Source organism: Parathielavia appendiculata, assembly GCF_033297405.1.
Source record: "Parathielavia appendiculata strain CBS 731.68 unplaced genomic scaffold N657scaffold_41, whole genome shotgun sequence".
Classification (NCBI taxonomy): domain Eukaryota; kingdom Fungi; phylum Ascomycota; class Sordariomycetes; order Sordariales; family Chaetomiaceae; genus Parathielavia; species Parathielavia appendiculata.
Window position 1 is genome coordinate 59183 of NW_026944260.1, and position 18744 is coordinate 77926.

At 56.5% G+C, this 18744-nt stretch overlaps 7 protein-coding genes across 7 annotated transcripts; 2 read left to right on the forward strand and 5 right to left on the reverse strand.

Annotated features, from left to right (window-relative positions):
• Positions 1-340: 340 nt before the first annotated feature.
• On the reverse strand, positions 341-1735 carry N657DRAFT_713571 (aquaporin-like protein; the record flags this gene model as incomplete). The annotated part of the gene is made up of 3 exons (XM_062797451.1): positions 341-928; positions 1003-1303; positions 1340-1735. The coding sequence occupies 3 exons, from the start codon at positions 1733-1735 to the stop codon at positions 738-740; spliced, it is 888 nt and encodes a 295-aa protein (XP_062642390.1). The 3' UTR covers positions 341-737.
• Positions 1736-2579: 844 nt separating this feature from the next.
• On the reverse strand, positions 2580-3405 carry N657DRAFT_583330 (NAD(P)-binding protein; the record flags this gene model as incomplete). The annotated part of the gene is made up of 2 exons (XM_062789668.1): positions 2580-2801; positions 2869-3405. The coding sequence occupies 2 exons, from the start codon at positions 3403-3405 to the stop codon at positions 2580-2582; spliced, it is 759 nt and encodes a 252-aa protein (XP_062642391.1).
• A 356-nt stretch (positions 3406-3761) lies between these two features.
• On the reverse strand, positions 3762-4202 carry N657DRAFT_583361 (actin depolymerizing protein; the record flags this gene model as incomplete). Its single annotated transcript, XM_062789670.1, has 1 exon — positions 3762-4202. The coding sequence occupies one exon, from the start codon at positions 4200-4202 to the stop codon at positions 3762-3764; it is 441 nt and encodes a 146-aa protein (XP_062642392.1).
• Positions 4203-4819: 617 nt separating this feature from the next.
• Positions 4820-7763, reverse strand: N657DRAFT_685092 (glycoside hydrolase family 3 protein; the record flags this gene model as incomplete). The annotated part of the gene is made up of 2 exons (XM_062796747.1): positions 4820-6074; positions 6139-7763. 2 exons carry the CDS (start codon positions 7761-7763, stop codon positions 4820-4822), a joined length of 2880 nt encoding a protein of 959 aa, XP_062642393.1.
• Positions 7764-9797: 2034 nt separating this feature from the next.
• Positions 9798-12038, forward strand: N657DRAFT_583352 (Na+/solute symporter; the record flags this gene model as incomplete). The annotated part of the gene is made up of 3 exons (XM_062789669.1): positions 9798-9900; positions 9963-11626; positions 11706-12038. 3 exons carry the CDS (start codon positions 9798-9800, stop codon positions 12036-12038), a joined length of 2100 nt encoding a protein of 699 aa, XP_062642394.1.
• Positions 12039-13765: 1727 nt separating this feature from the next.
• On the forward strand, positions 13766-16104 carry N657DRAFT_637902 (uncharacterized protein; the record flags this gene model as incomplete). The annotated part of the gene is made up of 4 exons (XM_062791543.1): positions 13766-14035; positions 14091-14828; positions 14893-15376; positions 15449-16104. The coding sequence occupies 4 exons, from the start codon at positions 13766-13768 to the stop codon at positions 16102-16104; spliced, it is 2148 nt and encodes a 715-aa protein (XP_062642395.1).
• Positions 16105-16387: 283 nt separating this feature from the next.
• Positions 16388-17574, reverse strand: N657DRAFT_637903 (uncharacterized protein; the record flags this gene model as incomplete). The annotated part of the gene is made up of 2 exons (XM_062791544.1): positions 16388-17244; positions 17403-17574. 2 exons carry the CDS (start codon positions 17572-17574, stop codon positions 16388-16390), a joined length of 1029 nt encoding a protein of 342 aa, XP_062642396.1.
• Between the last annotated feature and the right edge of the window lie 1170 nt (positions 17575-18744).

Consider the following 18744-nt stretch of genomic DNA (forward strand, 5'->3'; position numbering starts at 1 on the left):
CGATATCCGTTACCTCCTCGTCCGGGTGAGTTCGAGGAATCCGAGTCACCTAGGTCGACAACTCGACATCGGACTCCAGTCAAAACAGCAGCGACTTCTACTATATCAAGCAGGGCCCAGAGAGCGGCCTTTACTGGGACTAAAAGGGTGAACTGCAGATTTTGTCGTTTCGCCTCCACGGATGTCCTGGATGATAAAAGAGCATGTTCCGATGAGCGCTAGATGGATTTACACATCTCTGCACAGCCCGCGGTGCCGGCAATCTGAGGCGGTGACCCTCAAGATTAACGGGTTATCCTATTCCTTTATTACACCTCCTCTAGACTGACCATCCGTTTCCGCCGCTGCTCATGCTACGCCGCTCCATCGCACATTCAACGCGAGGCCGAAGTTGAACCATCAGAGCCGTCTTTCTGCCCACAAGGCTGATTTCACAACACTCGTCCCCTCCACACCACATGCGAACAATTCAAGTTTTTAGGACCGCATGCATGCGAACCTGCTCACCTCCCCACTATGGCTCGGTCTGCACTCCAACAGCTGCATGGTTCCCACGGTTTGTGGCATCCCCGAGCTCATTGTGCTCAGAGGTCGGCGGCCCACCGTCGTGGTGCTCTTCCCGCACAAACCTTTCTCCGTCTTGGTGCTTTTCGCGTATGAACTTTTCTTCGTCATCCCTGTTGTCCAAGGTCAGCTCAGAACCAAGGTGTCTGAAGCACGGCGGAGCCGGACGACACTCACCGATCCTGACCGGGATTGACGTCCCTGAACTTGAGATACTGGAGCAAGAAATAGAAGCCGCAGGCAAGAAGCGACCCGAGCAACGGGCCGAGCCAGTAAATCCAGAAGTATCCGGGAAAATTGTGGTTCACGATGGCTGGTCCAAGGGAGCGAGCAGGATTTAACGAGCCGCCAGTGAAGTAAACGCCTTCAGATCGCGTCAGCACCTTAACAAGACCCGCCGTGCAGCTGACCGCGAGGACGATTGAGGCTTCAACTCACCAATGAGCTCGGCCAGGAAAAAGGCGATTCCAATCCCAATCGGGGCGAGATAGGTCGACTTGTGCTTCTCGGCCGCCAACATGATGATGACATAGACAAGCTGAGTGGTGAGGAACATCTCGATGAAGAGCCCCTGGGCAATACTTGCCCCTCCACCCAGAGTCGTGGCAAACGCCGGCGGGCCGGGAAACAGACCCGAGACAACGGCAGCAGCAGCGATGCCGCCCAGGAACTGGGCCACCGCGACTACGAGAGCGCGACCCACAGAGAGGCCGCGGATAAGATACAGGGCGAGGGTAACCTAAGAGGTTCACGAAGGGCGAGTTGAGGTCAGCACACAACAAAGCTTGACTGATGGAGTTAGAGGCGCACATACCGCAGGGTTAAACAATCCACCCGTGACTCGGTAGAAGGCCCAGACATTGACCATCAAGCTCAGGCCAAAGGCGAGGGCGATGAACATGAGCTTGGACGCGTCGGGCGGGGGAGGGCCACCGCCGGCGGGCGGCATGGGAGGAGGCGTGTTGGCAATCTGGGTACCGGCAAAGGAAAAGAACAGGAACAGGAAGGTGCCGACAAACTCACCCAGCCCTGCAACAAAGTTGGTGCGCGCTCCCGACGGCCAGGTACCTTGCCGGAGCATCGGAAGCCTGTTGTCTGTAAGGCTGTTTGCACGGTTCTCGCCTGCCTCGGAGCCGAGCGAGAGCAGGCGGTGTCTGCCGAAGAAGCCCATGGGGTGCATCTCGTTTGATTTACGGGTCAGGTGGTGGATAGTAGCGATCAAGTTCCGGGCGATGACAAGAAGGAGAGAGGGAACGTGGCCACTTGTTGCTCTTGTTGACTCCCATATATATCACGATCCCAAACAACACACCGTTCTGGACCTTGGCCCTAGAACTAGTCGTTAATGCTAATAAGCAGAGGCCTGTTGCCGTTAACTAGCTGATTGCAAAAATGAAATGGCAACCCACAAACGCCATCACGCCACAGTATGATATATCACCCAGGTCAAATCTTAAGACAGTTGCATCAGAACGTGCCGTTTTTGCGGTCTTACTGGCCTCAGATCGGACCAATGGCGATTGTAAATAATTCGATCATCGATGTGACTTGCCTACAGGTAATATCGAACTGATTTTGGATCCGGTTTGAGTTTGCGTCATGGATCAATACTTGCCATAATGATGTGCTAGCGAGCCACTATCGTAATGGCATTGCGGACTACAAACAAATCAAGTAGCAACCGAGTAGGCAGCTGTTAGCTAACGTCCGAAGTCAACTTCTATTGCATAATACAAGCGCCAGCATCCCGGCGGATTTGGGAAAGGCATAGAAAATGCATGAGCAGGTCATTCCGGGGGCGGTAAAGGAGTGGGATCAGAGCTGACATCCATGATTTTGCCAACTGAGTCCAGTCTGTTGCACAGTATCTGTATATAGACGGAAATGGCAACTGTTTAAATCTTTTGTGTCTGGTGCGGCACTCTCGAGCCTGCCAGCAAACGCTTCCCTTTGAGCCTGGGGTCACCACACAAGACAGTTCACCAGAGAGTTCAGAAACCACCCTCTGCACTTACTCAGGGACTGGGACACCACTGATCTGGGTCAGCTCGGCCAGAAGTTTGGTCCTGTAGCCTTACGTCCCCTGCCACCGCACTCGGCTGACTCTCGCGTGAGTCGACAAAATAGCCACCGGGACTCCATCCCGCCTCCCCATGACCCAACGCAAGCATGACAAAGGTATCAACCCCATCCGCGACCCGCCCTGGAGCGGAGGAACCACCCATTTTTGTCGGAACCTTTTCACCCAAAAGGTCAGCTCTAGCTCGGTGATTAAAAGCGTGAATCAGCAAACAGGGAACGAACCCATCCCGGATCGACAGAGTAGCAGCCAATGTTCGGCCAGCGACGGGCAAAGGCCTTGGCAAACATGACATTGTGCAGCTTGCTATCGCTGTAGCTAGACCGGAGGATCTGGTGTTGTCCCTTGCCATCCAAGTTCGGCCGTCCGCTCCTGTGCATGCCCGACGAGACATAGACGAGCCGCTTGGGCCTGGCCATCAGGCAGGTCAACAAGTAGGGAGCGAGCGTGTTGACGGTAAAAAGAGTCGGCAGTCCCGACTTGCCCGGCACGCGATCCATCCCAAGGTAGACGCCGGCGTTGTGGATGATTGCGTCATAGAGGCCGTGCTTGTCCGCTTCGGCGGCGAGGGCTTTTATCTCGTCAATGCTGCTCAGGTCTGCCACCAGCACCGTTTCGGCGCCGGGGCAAGCGGCCGAGGTGTCGCGGGCGCGATCTGCATTGCGTGCGTGAAGGACGACTTGGTGGCCTTGGGCGATGAGACGCTTGGCAGTTAGCAAGCCGAGGCCATCGGAGGATCCGGTGATAAAGAAGCGAGCCATGGCTCTGAAGGGATGAGAAATTGTAGTTCTCAAACTTGTTCAAAGCTGGGGAATCTGGATATTTGGAGTGGTAGCAAGCAGATGATTTTCGAGACTTAACTGTAGGTGGTGATGGAGGTTGTGCAATTGCCGGGCAGTGTGCCTTTGTTAACTCCGCAAATCCGAACAATCCGAAGGGTGCATTTTGGAGGACTTGCATGTCCCGATCCTTGCCACCGCTGCTGTGTACCCGCTGGCCGCCATCGACGAGGAGAATGATTACGAGAATGGAAGCCATCTATTCCGTCGTACCGCGCTATGCTTGACAATAATCCCCTGGGCACCCCTTGAAGGTAAGGTAAAACAGGACCAGTCGGTCACCCCCTCCCGCCATTGTAGTCGGCGCCGCCGGCTTTGCGTAACCTGGCGACAATATCGGCCTCGCTGAGATCCCGCTTGTCGTCGGCGTCCACCTGGACGCTAAAGTGCGACAGCACCTTCTTGACGGCGCCGGCCTCGATGCTGACGCGGGCCTTGCGCATGACCTTTGTGCCCTGGCCGATCCAGACGATCAAAGCAAACTTGACGCGCTTGCTCTCGGCGTCGTTGGCGTACTCGACGCGCACGTAGGCGTACTGCACCTGCCCGTCGTCCAGCTCGTCCACTAACTCGGCCAGTCCGCCCGTGCCCGTCTTGCTCAGCACCAGCTGGTTGCCCGTCGCCGCCGCGTACGAGATGAGCAGCCAGTTGGTCTCGTCCTTGTCGGACCGCACCGCGTCGTATGCGGCCAGAATCTCGGGGGCGTCGGCGCCGGACATGGTCGTGATGCTACGTTATTCCCGGTCGACTCGAAGATTGTGCGCTTTCAAGAGATGGACTCGGAGGGGTAACTCGGTGTTGTCGCACGAGAGAGCTGGACGTCGCCCGCAAGGCGGAGTTGGGGAAGTAAAGGAGAAAAGGCGCAGGGGAGAGGACCGCGTGTCTGTTTTGATCCCGGATACGTGGGCAATTGTTGGATGAAGGTGCGGTGAGCCTCTTGATCCGAGCGGCGGGAGGGGCACTTGTGCAGTTTCAGGGTCTAGGGGGAACCAATGTCCACCGATTCTGCACCAATTCCCTAACCCTTGAAGAACAACAGAAATAGGGGCACTCGCTCTTTCAGAACCAGACAGGAGGCAAGTTCAGTTGTTCTTCTGGGAACCGACCAGACATTGCGGCAAGTAACAGTCTGAAGATGCTCCCCCGATACCGAGTATGCAGTAGAGAAATAAATACCTTGATATCGTATTATCTAGCCAACGTTTTCGTGAACTTTAGGACGATGATGCCCAACATCAACCATGACTCCGTCTGATGCAACCCGCTCAAAAGATCATTGAACCCCCTACACACGGGAATTCGGCATTTTAACGCCGTCTAGTCTATATCCCAATGATCACCATGTCCCAGTGAGCAGCAAATCCCTCGAACTGAAGCCAACCTTAAACCTGTACTGTCCCTCCGCAACCATGACCCAATTTTGCTCCGCGACATCCCAATAACTCAAATCCCTCCTCGTCAGGCTGAAATGCACCGTTTGGCTCTCACCAGGCGCAAGATACAGCTTGTCAAAGCCCCTCAGCACCCTGATGGGGAACTCGACGCCCTCCTTGGCCGGGTACTCCAGATACAGCTGCGGCACCGCCGCCCCTGCGACAGGTCCATCGTTCTTGACGTCCACGGTCACGGTGACGTAGATGGCCCACAAATCCGGGTTGCCGCCCTCGTCGCCGCCGGCTCCGCTTAGCGGTTGGGCCGTGTCATACCCGTCGGGGTAGGGGTACTGTCCGGGCTCAATGTCGTCCACCGATGAGAGATAAGGATAGATGTATTTCTCGAGTGCGCGGAAGCCGGTCGGGAAGAGTACCTCGCTCTTTGGCGGGATGGTGGTCGGGTAGCTCGGTGGGTTTGCGGCTGGGCTCGGGCGGGGTGCAGGGAGAGGAGACTTGTGCCTGTGTGAGGCGACCTGCAGATTGCTGAGATTGAACGTGGTGTAGCTCAGGCCGAAGCCGAATTCGAAACGTGGGTCGATGTTGTGCTTGTCGAAATATCGGTAGTCGATGTATAGGCCTTCAGAGAAATCCTGCTGCGGAACAACACCGTTCGGCAGATAGAGGACCTGTCCGCCGGGACCGTATTCGCTGAGTGACTTTCCGATGGTGTACGGAAGATGGCCGGACGGGTTGGTGTCGCCAAAGAGCACATCGGCAAGAGCGTTTCCAGACTCTTGGCCTGGGAGATTAGCCAGCAGGACAGCTTTGACGTTCGGCAGCTCGATCCATTTCTCCATCAAGACGGGGCCGACGGCGTGGATCACGACAATGACATCGCCCGAACCCGAGCCGCACTTGGACGCCACATTAACAATGAGATCGTCGCCGCCCCGCTGCAGGTTCAAATCCGGCCTGTCGCCGCGCACATTCTCCCACTTGACGAACCCCTCGCCGGAATCGGCGTTAGCGAAGACAATGCACAGCTCCAGGTCATCTACGATGGTCTTGTCGTCGTTCAGGGAAGGCTTGTTGGTCAGATACTCGTGAACCTCGACCTTGGAGCTGTCAAACTGTTTGCGAAGGGCCTCGATGGGCGAGACCAGATATGGAAACTCAACGGCCCCCGAACCCCAGCCAGAACCTAACGTGCCTTGGTTGCTGCAGCCAGGAGTTAGTCAAAACTTGGCACGAAAGACGGGAAACACTCAAAATGTCAACCTACCAGGCTCGGTCCTTACAATGGTTGGGTCCGTTTCCAGGGCCAGCATCTTCCCCAAACACGCCAATCTTGAACTTGCCCGAGTGTCTCTTCCCAGTGAGCTTTTCAAGATCACGGCGCCGCACCTCGAGCTTGGACGCATCCAGACCCTGGCGGGTAATGGGCAGCAAACCCTCGTTCTTGAGGAGCACGGTGCCCTCAGCAGCCACCTCGCGAGCAATGACCGAATGGTTAGCCTGGACATCCACAAACTGATTGACCACAACCTTGTCCTGCGGGCTGGGGCTCCCCGGCGCCAGGACGCCCATGCGATCGTCGGTCCACGAGGAGAAATTGGGCGGTTGACGCGGAAACTTGGTCTCGTCGTCCTGGCCGAGCTGATACCAGGCCGCGACGATGCGCGTCACCATGTCGTTCAGCCGGTTGACTGGCACGCTGCCGTTGAGGACAGCCCTGCTCAGTTGCGGACCCCACAGCGACTCGCCATTGGCCCAGCCCACTCCGTCGCCGGGCATGGTCATGTCGAGGCCGGCGAGCGCCGAGCCAACGCCCGAGTGCTGCGCAAGCCAGTCGCTCATGACGAACCCCTGAAAGCCGAGCTCGTCCTTGAGAATGCCATTGAGCAGTTTGCTGTTGCCGCAGGAGTACGAGTTGTTGACCATATTGTAAGAGCACATAGCGGCGGCCACGCCCGCTTTCACAGCGTCTGCAAAAGGCCACACGTACAGCTCATGCAGCGTGCGGTCGTCAATGTTGGAGCTGATGGCGTGCGGGAGGCCCCATTCCCACGGCTGGCGGAAGTGCTCCTGCTCGTTGGCCACAAAGTGCTTGATGGTGGCCATGACACCCTCGCTCTGGATGCCCTTGACAGTTTCGGCGCCCGCCACACCCTGCAGGTATGGGTCTGCTCCGAATCCCTCCCAGTTGCGTCCGCCGGCTGGCATGCGGCCGAGTGGCCCAACGCATGGACCCAGGAGGACGTTGATGCCCTTGCCGCGGGCTTCGATGCCGTGGGCCTTGCCCCTGGCATACATCAGCTGCCGGTTCCAGGTGGCGCCGACGGTGATACCGGCCGGAAAGGCGGTGATGTTGTCGGCAAATCTGACGCCCAAGGGTCCATCCTGCAGTTGAAGCTGAGGGAAGCCAACGTGCACGGCAGGCCCGTTGGTGCCCACCGCCAAGCCCATCTGCCACCCTGTCCCCGTTGTAATGTTGACCTTCTCCGCCAATGTCATCTTTTCCACCATCTTGGCCGCCTTCTCGTAGCTCACGGCCCAGCTCTTTGCAATGCCGCCCTTCGGAGAGGGGTACCACGGCGGCGACTGGCCGTATGACGGCTCTTCCTGGTATTTCTTGTAGAAGAAGGCACCGGCTGCACTGAGGAGTATCCAGAGCACGATGATGGTGGATACCGTGGCGATACAGCATCGGCTGCGCCGTCCCAAGAACCGGATGAAGTCCCATTGCTGTCGCTTCATCTGGGCGTGGAGCACGTGGCCGGATGTGGGAGGTTCGCGGTCGAGATTCCTGGTCGCAGCAATGTCCGAGTCGGAATCAAGCCCAATGCCATCTTCGGAGAGTCCGTCGGTCTCGCGAAGCAGGCCCTGCTTGCTCTGGTCTTGAGCCATGGTACCCAGCTTCTCTTCGGCCAACCTCAGGTCGTGATGTTGGGGTGCGATTCGTCATCAACGGTCGTCTATACAAGGCTCGGAAACAGCGCGCCTGGGCAACCCAGTCGCGTCGGGACGTTTGAGAACGGATGGAGTGGGAATCGCACTCGCGCACCTGGGGAAATGTGGTTCCTGCTCTGCTGCGTAGAACTACTCTCTGGCGTATGTTGTAATCCCTGGGGCGCCGATTGGCGGCAACATCGTCGTTGAAGCGATCCCGAAATGGGTTGAGTGAAGTCGACCGCTGTACTGTGTTAGGCTGTCCAGGCCCTGCGGTCACGGCCCGTTGTTAGGTTCTCTTGGCATTTCGAGAAGCCCTGGGAGAACCAGATCCGATTGGCTGTGCGTTGCCTCACCGAAAGGCAATCAGGCCTAGCTCTTTTGAACGATCAATACAAATTTCGAAGGCGGACGACTGCTCCGTCATCATCGTACGCTATGTTCCGAATCGCAAGGCCGTGCGCGAGGTTCCAAGCATCGTCATCCAGGTCAAGGAAAGTTAAGGTCGCGGTTGCAAATGCATACAGGGCTTTGCGAGAGATGCAGGTAGTGTGGTGTGCCGCAGTACCGTGCCGATCGGCCCCCACACTTCGACCGGCCCGGCCTTCAAGAGCAAAGCGCCTCCGCGGAGCCAGCGCTGGTGTGAGTTCCCTCGGCAATCGGTTTCTGGTAAGAGACATTGACTATTTGGCGAAACCATGTCTATCGAGAAGGTCTTTTCGCAACGCGATAGCCAGAGGAAGTGTGAAAGTTTACGTCGAGCAATTGAGCAATCGACAATCAGCAGAGGGTTGAAGGGCGCATCCCACATGGAGCTGGGCTTTGACCCCACTGATTGGCCCAAGCTCCTGCATCTTATCTCTCCGTTAGCTCATCCAAAATCCCACCACCAAACAGCAGGGTCCGAATCGAAGCAAGAACCACATCAGAAAGCTCCTTATCTTCAGCCCTGTCTGACCGAAGATGGGAGCGACGTAGCTGGTCAAATACCATCGAGTAAGCACCAGGCTCGATCAGCCTCATTGGCTCCATTACTCTACTGCAGTCAACGTCTACTGCGGTAGTTAACAGGCAGGCACAGGCGGTGTTGCTGCGAGTTGTGTCTCATGGCGGACCAGAAGACACGTGAGGCATGCACATCATTGCCTGGCGCTGACCCATTCATCCGGTGCAGTTTGCTGACCTCCCTCTTCGTCCTCATCAGCCTAGTCTAGATGTCGACTCCTAACCTCAAGTGGCAATGACGATGCCAGCTCTGGAATTGTTTGTGTCTTGCGCGTCTTGCGCTTCTTCCCCGTATGTCAGCTCGGTCGTCGATGGATCGCACAGAGAATGTCAGTGGCTGGCCCCACCGCAGAGTTGCTTCAACGACAAGGGTCCTCTCCAAGACCCATGACCCATCGATTCGCCTTATCTCTCTGACTGCACGGCCGGCACTGCAGCCGGATGGCGCCGGTAGTCGAACTCGCTTCATGTCTGCCACCACACCCGTATGTGACGTGCTTTACACGGAACCGAGTACAGGTGTCTCGTGTGCTCTCGACAAAGTTCCATGCGATGCATGTCTCACTCCCATGAGAAAACCGCCATGCCGGGTTTAGCCCACAAGACTGTCTGGCCTGAGGAGGCGCCCAGCGATAAGACAGCTTTGTGAGTGGGGAGGACCAGCACTTCGCTCCCATGTCCCCCAGGTTTATGTTTCCATGTTGCGGGTAACCAACCCGACCTGGAAACAGCTCTATCGCATGGCATGAGACCGTTGTTCCTTCCTGCGGGTACGGGCCTCTGCTCATGATTGAACGGTCCCAGAAGATAAGGCAAGATAACCGATTCTCCGGTGCCGGCCGGGGGAAAGGCCATGATGGCATATGGCAAGACGAAGTATAACAACTGCATGCCTTCCCTTGTGCCTCTGGACATTCCAGTCGTCACTGCAGTCATCCTCCCGTCTCACTTCCAGTTGCCATCGACCGGAGCGACCGCAAACCCAAGATGGATCACGCTCCGTCCAACAAGGAACACATCGCCAATGCCGCCCTCGGCCAAGGGGTTGGCTATGGCATCGTCTTGGGCCTCGGAGGCTTCTTTGCGCTAGGTATTGTAGCCCCAACATCACCATTACCCGAGTGCATGGGCTGGTCACTAATGTCAAGCCAGGCATGATGCTCGTCACCTTCATCCTACGTCGATACAACCGTGAGGTGCAAACATCAGAACATTTCAACACGGCAGGGCGGACAGTCAAATCAGGCTTGGTGGCGTCAGCCGTCGTCTCCTCCTGGACATGGGCCGCCACACTGCTCCAGAGTACCGGCGTGTGCTACCGTTATGGCATCTCGGGTCCCTTCTGGTACGCCTCCGGCGCCACCGTCCAGATCCTGCTCTTTGCGACCCTCGCGATCGAGCTCAAGAGGCGCGCACCCAACGCCCACACATACCTGGAGATCATCAAGGCTCGATATGGCACTTTTGCCCATATCGTCTTCCTAGTCTTTGGCTTGGCCACCAACATTCTGGTCTCGCTCATGTTGATCGTTGGCGGCTCCGCCACAGTCAATGCCTTGACAGGAATGCACACCATTGCTGCCATCTACCTTCTTCCCGTCGGCGTCGTCGCGTACACAATGGTCGGCGGCCTGAAGGCGACCATCTTGACCGACTGGGCTCACACGTTTATCTTGCTGCTCATCATCATCATCTTTGCCCTGACCACGTACGCGTCCCACGACGTCTTGGGGTCGCCCAGCGCGGTCTACGACTTGTTGGTGCAGGCCGCTGCCCGGCACCCAGTCGAGGGTAACAAGGACGGCAGTTACCTCACCATGCAGTCCCGCGAGGGTGCCATCTTCTTCGTCATCAACATCGTCGGCAACTTCGGCACTGTCTTCCTCGACAACGGCTACTACAACAAGGCCATTGCCGCTTCGCCCGTCCACGCTCTCCCCGGCTACATTCTGGGCGGCCTCAGCTGGTTCGCCATCCCTTGGCTGACTGCGACAACCATGGGGCTCGCCGCGCTGGCCATGGAGAACACCCCCTGGTTCCCGACGTACCCCGATCGCATGGCCGATGCCGACGTGAGCGCCGGCCTGGTGCTCCCCTACGCCGCGGTTGCCATTCTCGGCAAGGGCGGCGCCGTCTGCACCCTTCTGATCGTCTTCATGGCCGTCACGAGCGCCACGTCGAGTCAGCTGATTGCCGTCAGCACCATCTGCACCTACGACCTGTACCGGACCTACTTCAACCCAACAGCAAGCGGCAGGCGGCTCATCTGGACGAGCCACGCCTTTGTTATGGGCTACGGCCTCTTCATCGCCACCTTCTCCGTCGGGCTGTACTACGCCGGCATCTCAATGGGCTACTTGTACCTCATGATGGGTGTCGTGATCTCGGCGGCCGTGCTGCCAGCGACGCTCACCTTGATCTGGGCCGGTCAGAACAAGTGGGCAGCATCTCTCTCGCCCATCCTCGGCCTCGTCTGCGCTCTCGTTGCCTGGCTGGTCACGGCCAAGAAGGAGTGTGGCGAGCTGAGCGTGGCCTGCACCGGCTCCAACAACCCTATGCTAGCCGGCAACGTTGCCGCCTTGCTCTCTCCCGTCGTCCTGGTTGCCATTTTCACCCTCATCTTTGGCTTGGACAAGTACGACTGGAAGTCGATGATGGAAATCAGGATGGGCGATGATCATGACGTGGCTGCTGCTGCGGGACTGGACCTCGAAGAGATCCCGGGAGGCCACAGTGAATCGCAGGTCCAGTTTGAGGAGGAGCAGAAGAAATTGCAGCGCGCAGGGAAGATCAGCAAGACAGCGACGGTCGTCATGGTACGTCCCGTTTATCACCGAACACCTGCAAACAAAGCACAGCACAAGAGCTCAGCACTGACTATCATTGCCTTTTTAGACGCTGGCCTTCTTGATCCTCTGGCCCATGCCCATGTACGGAACCGGCTATATCTTCAGCAAGCCCTTCTTCACTGGCTGGGTTACCGTGGGAATCATCTGGATCTTTTGCTCCTTCATCGGCGTCGGCCTGTTCCCCATCTTTGAGAGCCGCCACACCCTCGCCAGGACCGTCAGGAGCATCTACCTTGATGCCACGGGCAAGTCGCATCCCAAGACGATTCATGCTCGCATGGTGGCGGAGGAGGTGCAGAAGACGCCGGGGGATGCTACGCCGCCGCCGCCAAAGGAGACGGAGAAGGGGGACGTTAAGGAGGCGGCTGGGTCTGTTTAAATTTTGTGTCGGTGGATTTGGGATGCTCTTCTTCAGCAGAACTTCAGAAGGGATTAGAGGATGGTAAAGATTGCATGTCTCGTCCTAACCAATGTAGAGACGAGAGAATGTAAGTGTGGAAGTCCAAATAATGACGTATGATACCCGGTTTAAGCACAAACCACATTGTAGCGGCGGCATTGCTGTGACTTGATGAAAGTCGTCGGGTGCAGCCCAACACCACCGCTGTCCTTTGCATCTAGGCCATCACATCGGTCGATTGCACACAAATAACTAAAGAATATCACCATCTTCGCGTGTCTTCCACACTGGGTGTTCTACTGCCCAGCTCATGGCTCTAGCCACCAGGACCGCGATGTGGGGCTCGGGCTCGGAGGTCGGGCCCGGGTCCACCGCTCGGCCCCACATTAAGGCCGGACCCTCCGAGCATAACTTACAACTTGGCGCCCGTCTTTGATCGTGACTGTATTCTTGAGCGAACTGGCCACTTATGTTATTTGGTTCACCCCTGATGTTATTGATGCGTTGGAATCTTGAGTGCCCTTATGCAAAGGGTGGTGGTGGTTTGACTGCAGAATCTCGGCGTAATTCACTATGAGTACCGATCGTAACTAGAAGATTGCACAACCAGGACAACTTTCTGTTCTCAGGCAAGATTATTCTAATATTTTCACCTCAGTGACTAGTAAACGAAGTATATGAGAGATATAAAAGGAGGGAGTTATAGGAAGCTGGTCAAGGGGGGAAGCAGGCAACACTCTATGTGACAAGCCGGATGATGATGCCTCACCGCAACATGGTGGCCAGGAAAACCGGTGTTTGTAAGCTAGGAGGCCAATAATAGTACCCGGATAAGTTAGTAAGAATGTAAAAAAAAATAACTGAACGGAAGATGGCGAGAAAGGGGCGGGAGGAGGCCAGCTAGGGCTCGAAACCATTGGATTGGGCGGCCTCCCCGAGATGAGAATGACTTTTGCAGAGTCCTGCAGCTGACTGCACCCTCGAGATGCCTTGCTCGCTGCAGGACTCTAGCGATCTCACCAATAGTGGCGCTCGAAGGGACGACATGTTCGCCCTGCAGCTGTAGGATGCCTGCGGCATGTGATGAGTTGCAGGTAGAGTCGCGGCGAGGGTGACCAGGCCTCAACACTATTGGATATCCAACTTTAGAACAGCCTGACATCACTTCAGGCTAGGTTGTTTATAGCGGTTTGTGTGTTGGATTCGTGGCGAACACGGGCGCGGATGGAGGGTCGGAGCGAGTTGCGTGTGGTCTCGGCACCGGTGATTGCGTGAGGAATGTGTCTGTGGCGTGGTACCGCTTGCCGTGTCAGTCAATAAGGCATACTTGGTTGACGAGAAGCAAGGAGGCGGAACGGATGATGGGGGAGGGAAAAGGGGAAGCGGAAGAGGGAAGGGTGAAGCAAGAAAAGGGGAGGGGGGGGGGGGGGGGAGGAGAAGGCCCCCAGTGGTACGCACTTCTACATATTTACAGCGAAATTGCCCTCAACCTAATGGCCTGGGGTTGGGTGGCTCAGTTCCCCTCTCGTCTTGTTGCCCTGGCCATACCGACCCTTTTGACCGCTGCTTTCACACTGATGAGTTCACCTACTGCGTCTAACCTTCCCGCCTCCAAACTTCCCTTGGCGCATCAACCAACATTCAAAACTCTCATGATGCAATTTGTGGAAAGGATTTGGCCAACACCACTACAAACTTGGGCAGTCATGTCGAGCAGAGATCCGGATCAGGAGGCTCGCTTTGACTCCGAGGAGAGCAGCACAACCACCAAGCCAGCAAGCTTGCTGACGCCGAGCTCGGGGACGGGCACGAGCAAAGGCTTTTCTCATGTCATGGACATGATCGGCGTTAATGAGCCAATGTCTTCCGCGTCTGAGGGATTCGACTCTGGCAAGGCTGGCCTCTGTTCACCCGCCGAAAGCCCCGTTGCCTCAGGAACCACGGCCAGATTCCAGTTTGCAGAGGCAAGATACTCCGTACGCTAACCCATTCCCTGGTGTGAGACTCATGCTTACTGGTTTCCGGGCCTAGCTTGATTCTATCCCGGGAAAGCGGGCAGTCGTCGAGCCACCGTTCCCACAAGGTCCGCGCCCGGGCACTGGAGAGCAAGTGTTAGAGAGGGTGAGAATTAAGGGGCGTCTCACCTTTCTGATTATTTGCCCCTTCCTCATTCGAGAGTTCAGCGTCGGTCCGGATATGGGCGGCCAACTGGGTACCGGTCCAAGTCGTCCTACGAGCCCAGAGATGATTTGCCAGCGTCTTTCTGAGCTATCAGAGCTCAGTGACTCGGACGCAAGCGGACCCGCTCGGTTGGCCTTGGAAATCATCAGGTCGGAACCAAAGGACCATGATATCAGCTTCTCAGAAGACGGAAAGATCGCCTTTGATCGTCTCCATCTCTTATTCCCCGCCGGCTCAACCTTGTACAGCAGAGACGAAGGCGGATGGCGAGCGTACAAAGTCGACAGGGTTGAACGCGCCAGCGGTGAGGCACATGCAGCGGAGTTACATGTGCATGCCTTCTATGTCAACTTCAATGAGACCGGCAAGCGTCTCGTTCCGCATTACCAATTGCTGGTGCTGCCGTGGTATTCATCAACGCGAAGGATTCGGTCTCTCGCCGTGTGGCCGGACTGGTACATCCATAAAACCTACCCCAGCCTCCCCAAGAAGCTGATTGAACGTGGGACGGATTTTCAACAGCTTTACGGCGGTAGCCCCATATGTCGCGAATATAAAGGCGATGCGTGGCCCGTCACCTTGGGCGCTGTAAGTACCCCAGATCTTACCAACTTGCTCAAGTTATCGTTGGCTGACTGGACGTGAATGGCAGGATCCTGTGCGGGTTATAATTGATTACACAACCCCTAGCAAGCATCCAGGAGCATCTTGTCCAGCCCGTACACGCGAATGTGTCGCCTGCCTTGGGGCCAGGCTGCGTCTGAAGCCGTATGGAGCGGGGGTCGAGCACGACGAGGATCTCTGTACTACGCAAGGGCAGCCGCGTCAGATGGCCGAAGCAGACGGCATCGACGATGTAGAACTGCGCCAGTATTGCCCTTCGAGAGTTTGGGCATTCTCACTGAGACACGGGTCCTGGCGCGAGGTGCGGATCATGGACCTGCATGAGCCCCTGTACTCGGATGTCTCCAACACGGTGCTCTACATCCCAGCGAATGCCCAACACCTTCTTGAGTCGCAAGTAAGAAGCTACTTGGATGGGAACGGAGACACGACTCTGGGCGGTCCACCCAAACGCCGGGGAAACAACATTCTACTTCAAGGTGACCCCGGGTCAGGGAAGACGTTCATTGTGGGTATGGCGCCATTGCTTCCCTAATTGCCTGGTGATGGCGATCGAAAACCTTACTGACAAGACGAACTCTCAGAATATCTGGCCAATAAATACAAGAGGCCCCTCTACTCGGTCAGCTGCGCCAGTTTTGGGATAGAGCCCGACGTGATGGAGACACGATTGGAAGCTGTGCTCCGGAGTGCTGCGAACTGGAGGGTGTTGCTGCTGCTCGAGGACGTCGCCCCCTTTTTTAGGGATCGAGACCCGCACCACCCACGAACGAATGCTTTGAACTCGGCATTCCGTTTCCAGCTTGCCCAATCCGAGGCTCTCGTCTTCATGACGGCTGTCGATCCCCGGCCCCCCAATGACAGGCTGCTGTCGCACGTGGACCACGCGCTGAGACTGCTGGGTATTAGCAGCTGCGAGGCCTTTCAGGAAGACGTTTGGGAGAGCGCCATCCAATCGCTTAGCGATGAGGCCAAATCCCACCGTGTCAGGCTCGAGAAGGTCTTGACCGTGGTGCGGAAATCCGAACTTGCCATGAAGATGGACGGAAGACAGATCCACGCCTGCGTCCGAGCCGCCTCGGCCTTGGCTAAGCAGAGGGGCTGTGCCGTCGACGAAAGCCACATCCACGAGGTCATCATGCTTGCTGAGACGTTCAGAGACTCCTTTAGAGCACCAAGGACGAACAGGGTTGCGACAATCCAGACGGTACAGAGGGGTGGAGGACAGACCGGAGAGTAAGTCACTGCGAGTCGGATGCGCGGATTTTGGAGGTGCGTTATCAAACTGCCGTTTTACTTTCAAAATATTTTGTTTCCTCTGATCCTCTCGTTAGTTGTGTTGGTAGCCAAAGAGTGTGCTCCTTTTTCCGAGGTCACTTGGATACCTTGGTAGTTCACCAGGGCTCTCGGGCTGCACGACAAGAACCGGAGCTCAACAGGGAAGGTATTCTAGGGCTTAAGTGGTAACAAGCGCTCAGTCTTCGTCCGTTGCTCATGTGCCTACTCAAGCCTCAGATTATTGTTCAGCAGGCGGTTCGAATGCGCTCCAGGATCTCTGAGTCCAAGTTCCGGCTCGTCACCATAACACGTACCACAGGCCCCAATCTCATCAGCCATGATAAGCCCTTCAGAAAGGCGAAAAATCGTTCCGTCGCTTTGACGTCCGCACATTCACAGTACAGGACATCAATTCTATCCAAAATGATGGTGATCGAGTCTATGCCCGCTGCCCTTACGTAGCCCCCCAATAGTCCCCAGAGCTTGTCGACAGGGACCATATCTGCTCTAACGCAATTGTGATGCGACTGGGTTAGGTCGGCCGTCTTCGCGTCCTGCGTGGGGCCCAGCTGAGCAAGAAGATGAGCCACGACGCGAGACGGCCAGGGTCCTTTCTCACCCGGTCGCTCGCCGCAAAAGTGATGGCAAACACGCTGGTGCTTCGGGTGCAGTCTCGCGTCGTGGACGGCTTCCACGGCGAAGCGGGTAGTCCAATGGTCGTCATACTCGGACCCATCGATAGTCAGGAGGGCAGACTCGCGCGACGAGTGGAGCCACTGCGAGACGGCGTTCCGGATGTCGTCCTCGTGCGCTGCTGCGCAGTCTTTTTGATAGAGACTCTCCGGGAAGGCCTCCATGTCGTCATCGACATCATACCTGCGTTTGAGGTGCTCGTAGTCGTCCTCGTAGACGTCCAGGATGTACAAGGGCGCATCGCGGTTGACGGCGTCGTCGAGATGGAGGTCTGTGTGACCAGGGGCACCCGTACGGGTCTCGTCTTCGTCCAGTGCAGCTCCGTGTTTTATTGGTGATGACAGTGACATTTCTGGATGGGTGTGGCCGGTCTGGAGACTCGTTACAACGGGAATGGCGAATCTTGCAACTGCGTCCAGGTCAGCATGAGACTGATGAGAGACACCGCTGCTAGATTTCATCCAGTCGGGACGATCCTCAAGTAAGAATTGCCCAAGGCAAGGTAGATAAATGGGTACTTCGGTAGATGAGTAACATGAAGACAGGTAGTAACACAGGGAGACCCACTCTCAGGCGCAGCCAGCAACTGTTGGGCCCTATCCGGTGGGTAGTTGTTGAAGACAAACTTGTTGAATGTGAGATTTAAGTTGCGCTGAGAGTGTGAGTCGCCGATGTGGATCTCGTTTCTAACAGTCCCTCCGTTGCTGGCTTTCACGCCGTGAATTTGAGCGTTCGCCATGGAGACGCGTCAACAACAGAACCAGCGACATGGATGGGGCCACCTGAGCGGCGCTGAGTCGGACCACGACACCCGGCGTCCTGCAACCCGGAGCTCGGCCGGTCACCCCGCTAGCTGCGGCAAGCCAATGATGGGTGCTTGGGCAGCACTGGGCAATGATGTTGTCGAATACACAGAAGCGCAATGGCGAGCGGTACTCAAGTCGTCAAGCATCCCGGTTCCCAGACTGATAGACGTGCACCTGGGCCACGGGCTGGTGCGAAAGGCTGAAAGCTCAGGCCCTCGGCGGATGGATATTGGCATCAGGCTGCCGCCCATTCGTGCCGTCGCGGGGTACCAGCCTCAAGCGCCACAATGAGGCTCGCCAGGCGCACTCCTCGTTAGAGCTCCGAAAACGCCTCCCCGACTAGCCGCCAAGGTGGGCTGTCAACCCCTCGAGCTTTTTATCATGCATGTAGTTACCCCCTTGCCCATGTACTAATCACACCAAGACTGCAGCCAAAAATGCCACCGGCCCTTTGCATTAGAGGGCTCTAAACTCGTCGTAAGCCATCCGATATGAATGACCGGTTGACGGAGTGATGGGCAAACTAGTGATCAAGATGATGCAGGTCGAGATACAGAGTTGCAGAAGCTATGAATAGAGGGGTAGCCCGAGGGCCTGCTGTGCACAAAAGTAGGTGGGTGCTACCTGGCATATGCTTTAAGAGATTTAGGGCTAGAGCCCACAACAACACCATTTTGTTCAAGATTTCAGCCATGGCCGGAGAATTGGGCGTGGAGTTGTAAGTCATGCCCGGATGGTTCGGCCTGCGCCGTAATGTGGGGCCGAGCGATGACAGGCCCGGCCTCCAATTCGTGCTCCATATCGGCTGTAGGGTGGTCGAGGCTATAGAGCCGTGCCCTGCGTCGCTCAAGCACCACAAGTGTTAGATCGCATCTTCGGCCGTTTATTGCGGGCCACCCGCAAGCTGTCATCACCACGGCAATCACTTGGTAAGCACAGAATACGCCCTTCTGTTTTTCAAGAACTGATCAATCAACTGAGCTTACAGACTTCAGTTTGCTGTGCTTCTCGCTGCATCGTCGTTCCTCGTCAAGATCCAATCTCCCTGTCGCCATTGCGTACTTGATCGTTGCCCGGACTGCTTTCATGTCTGGCGACCACAT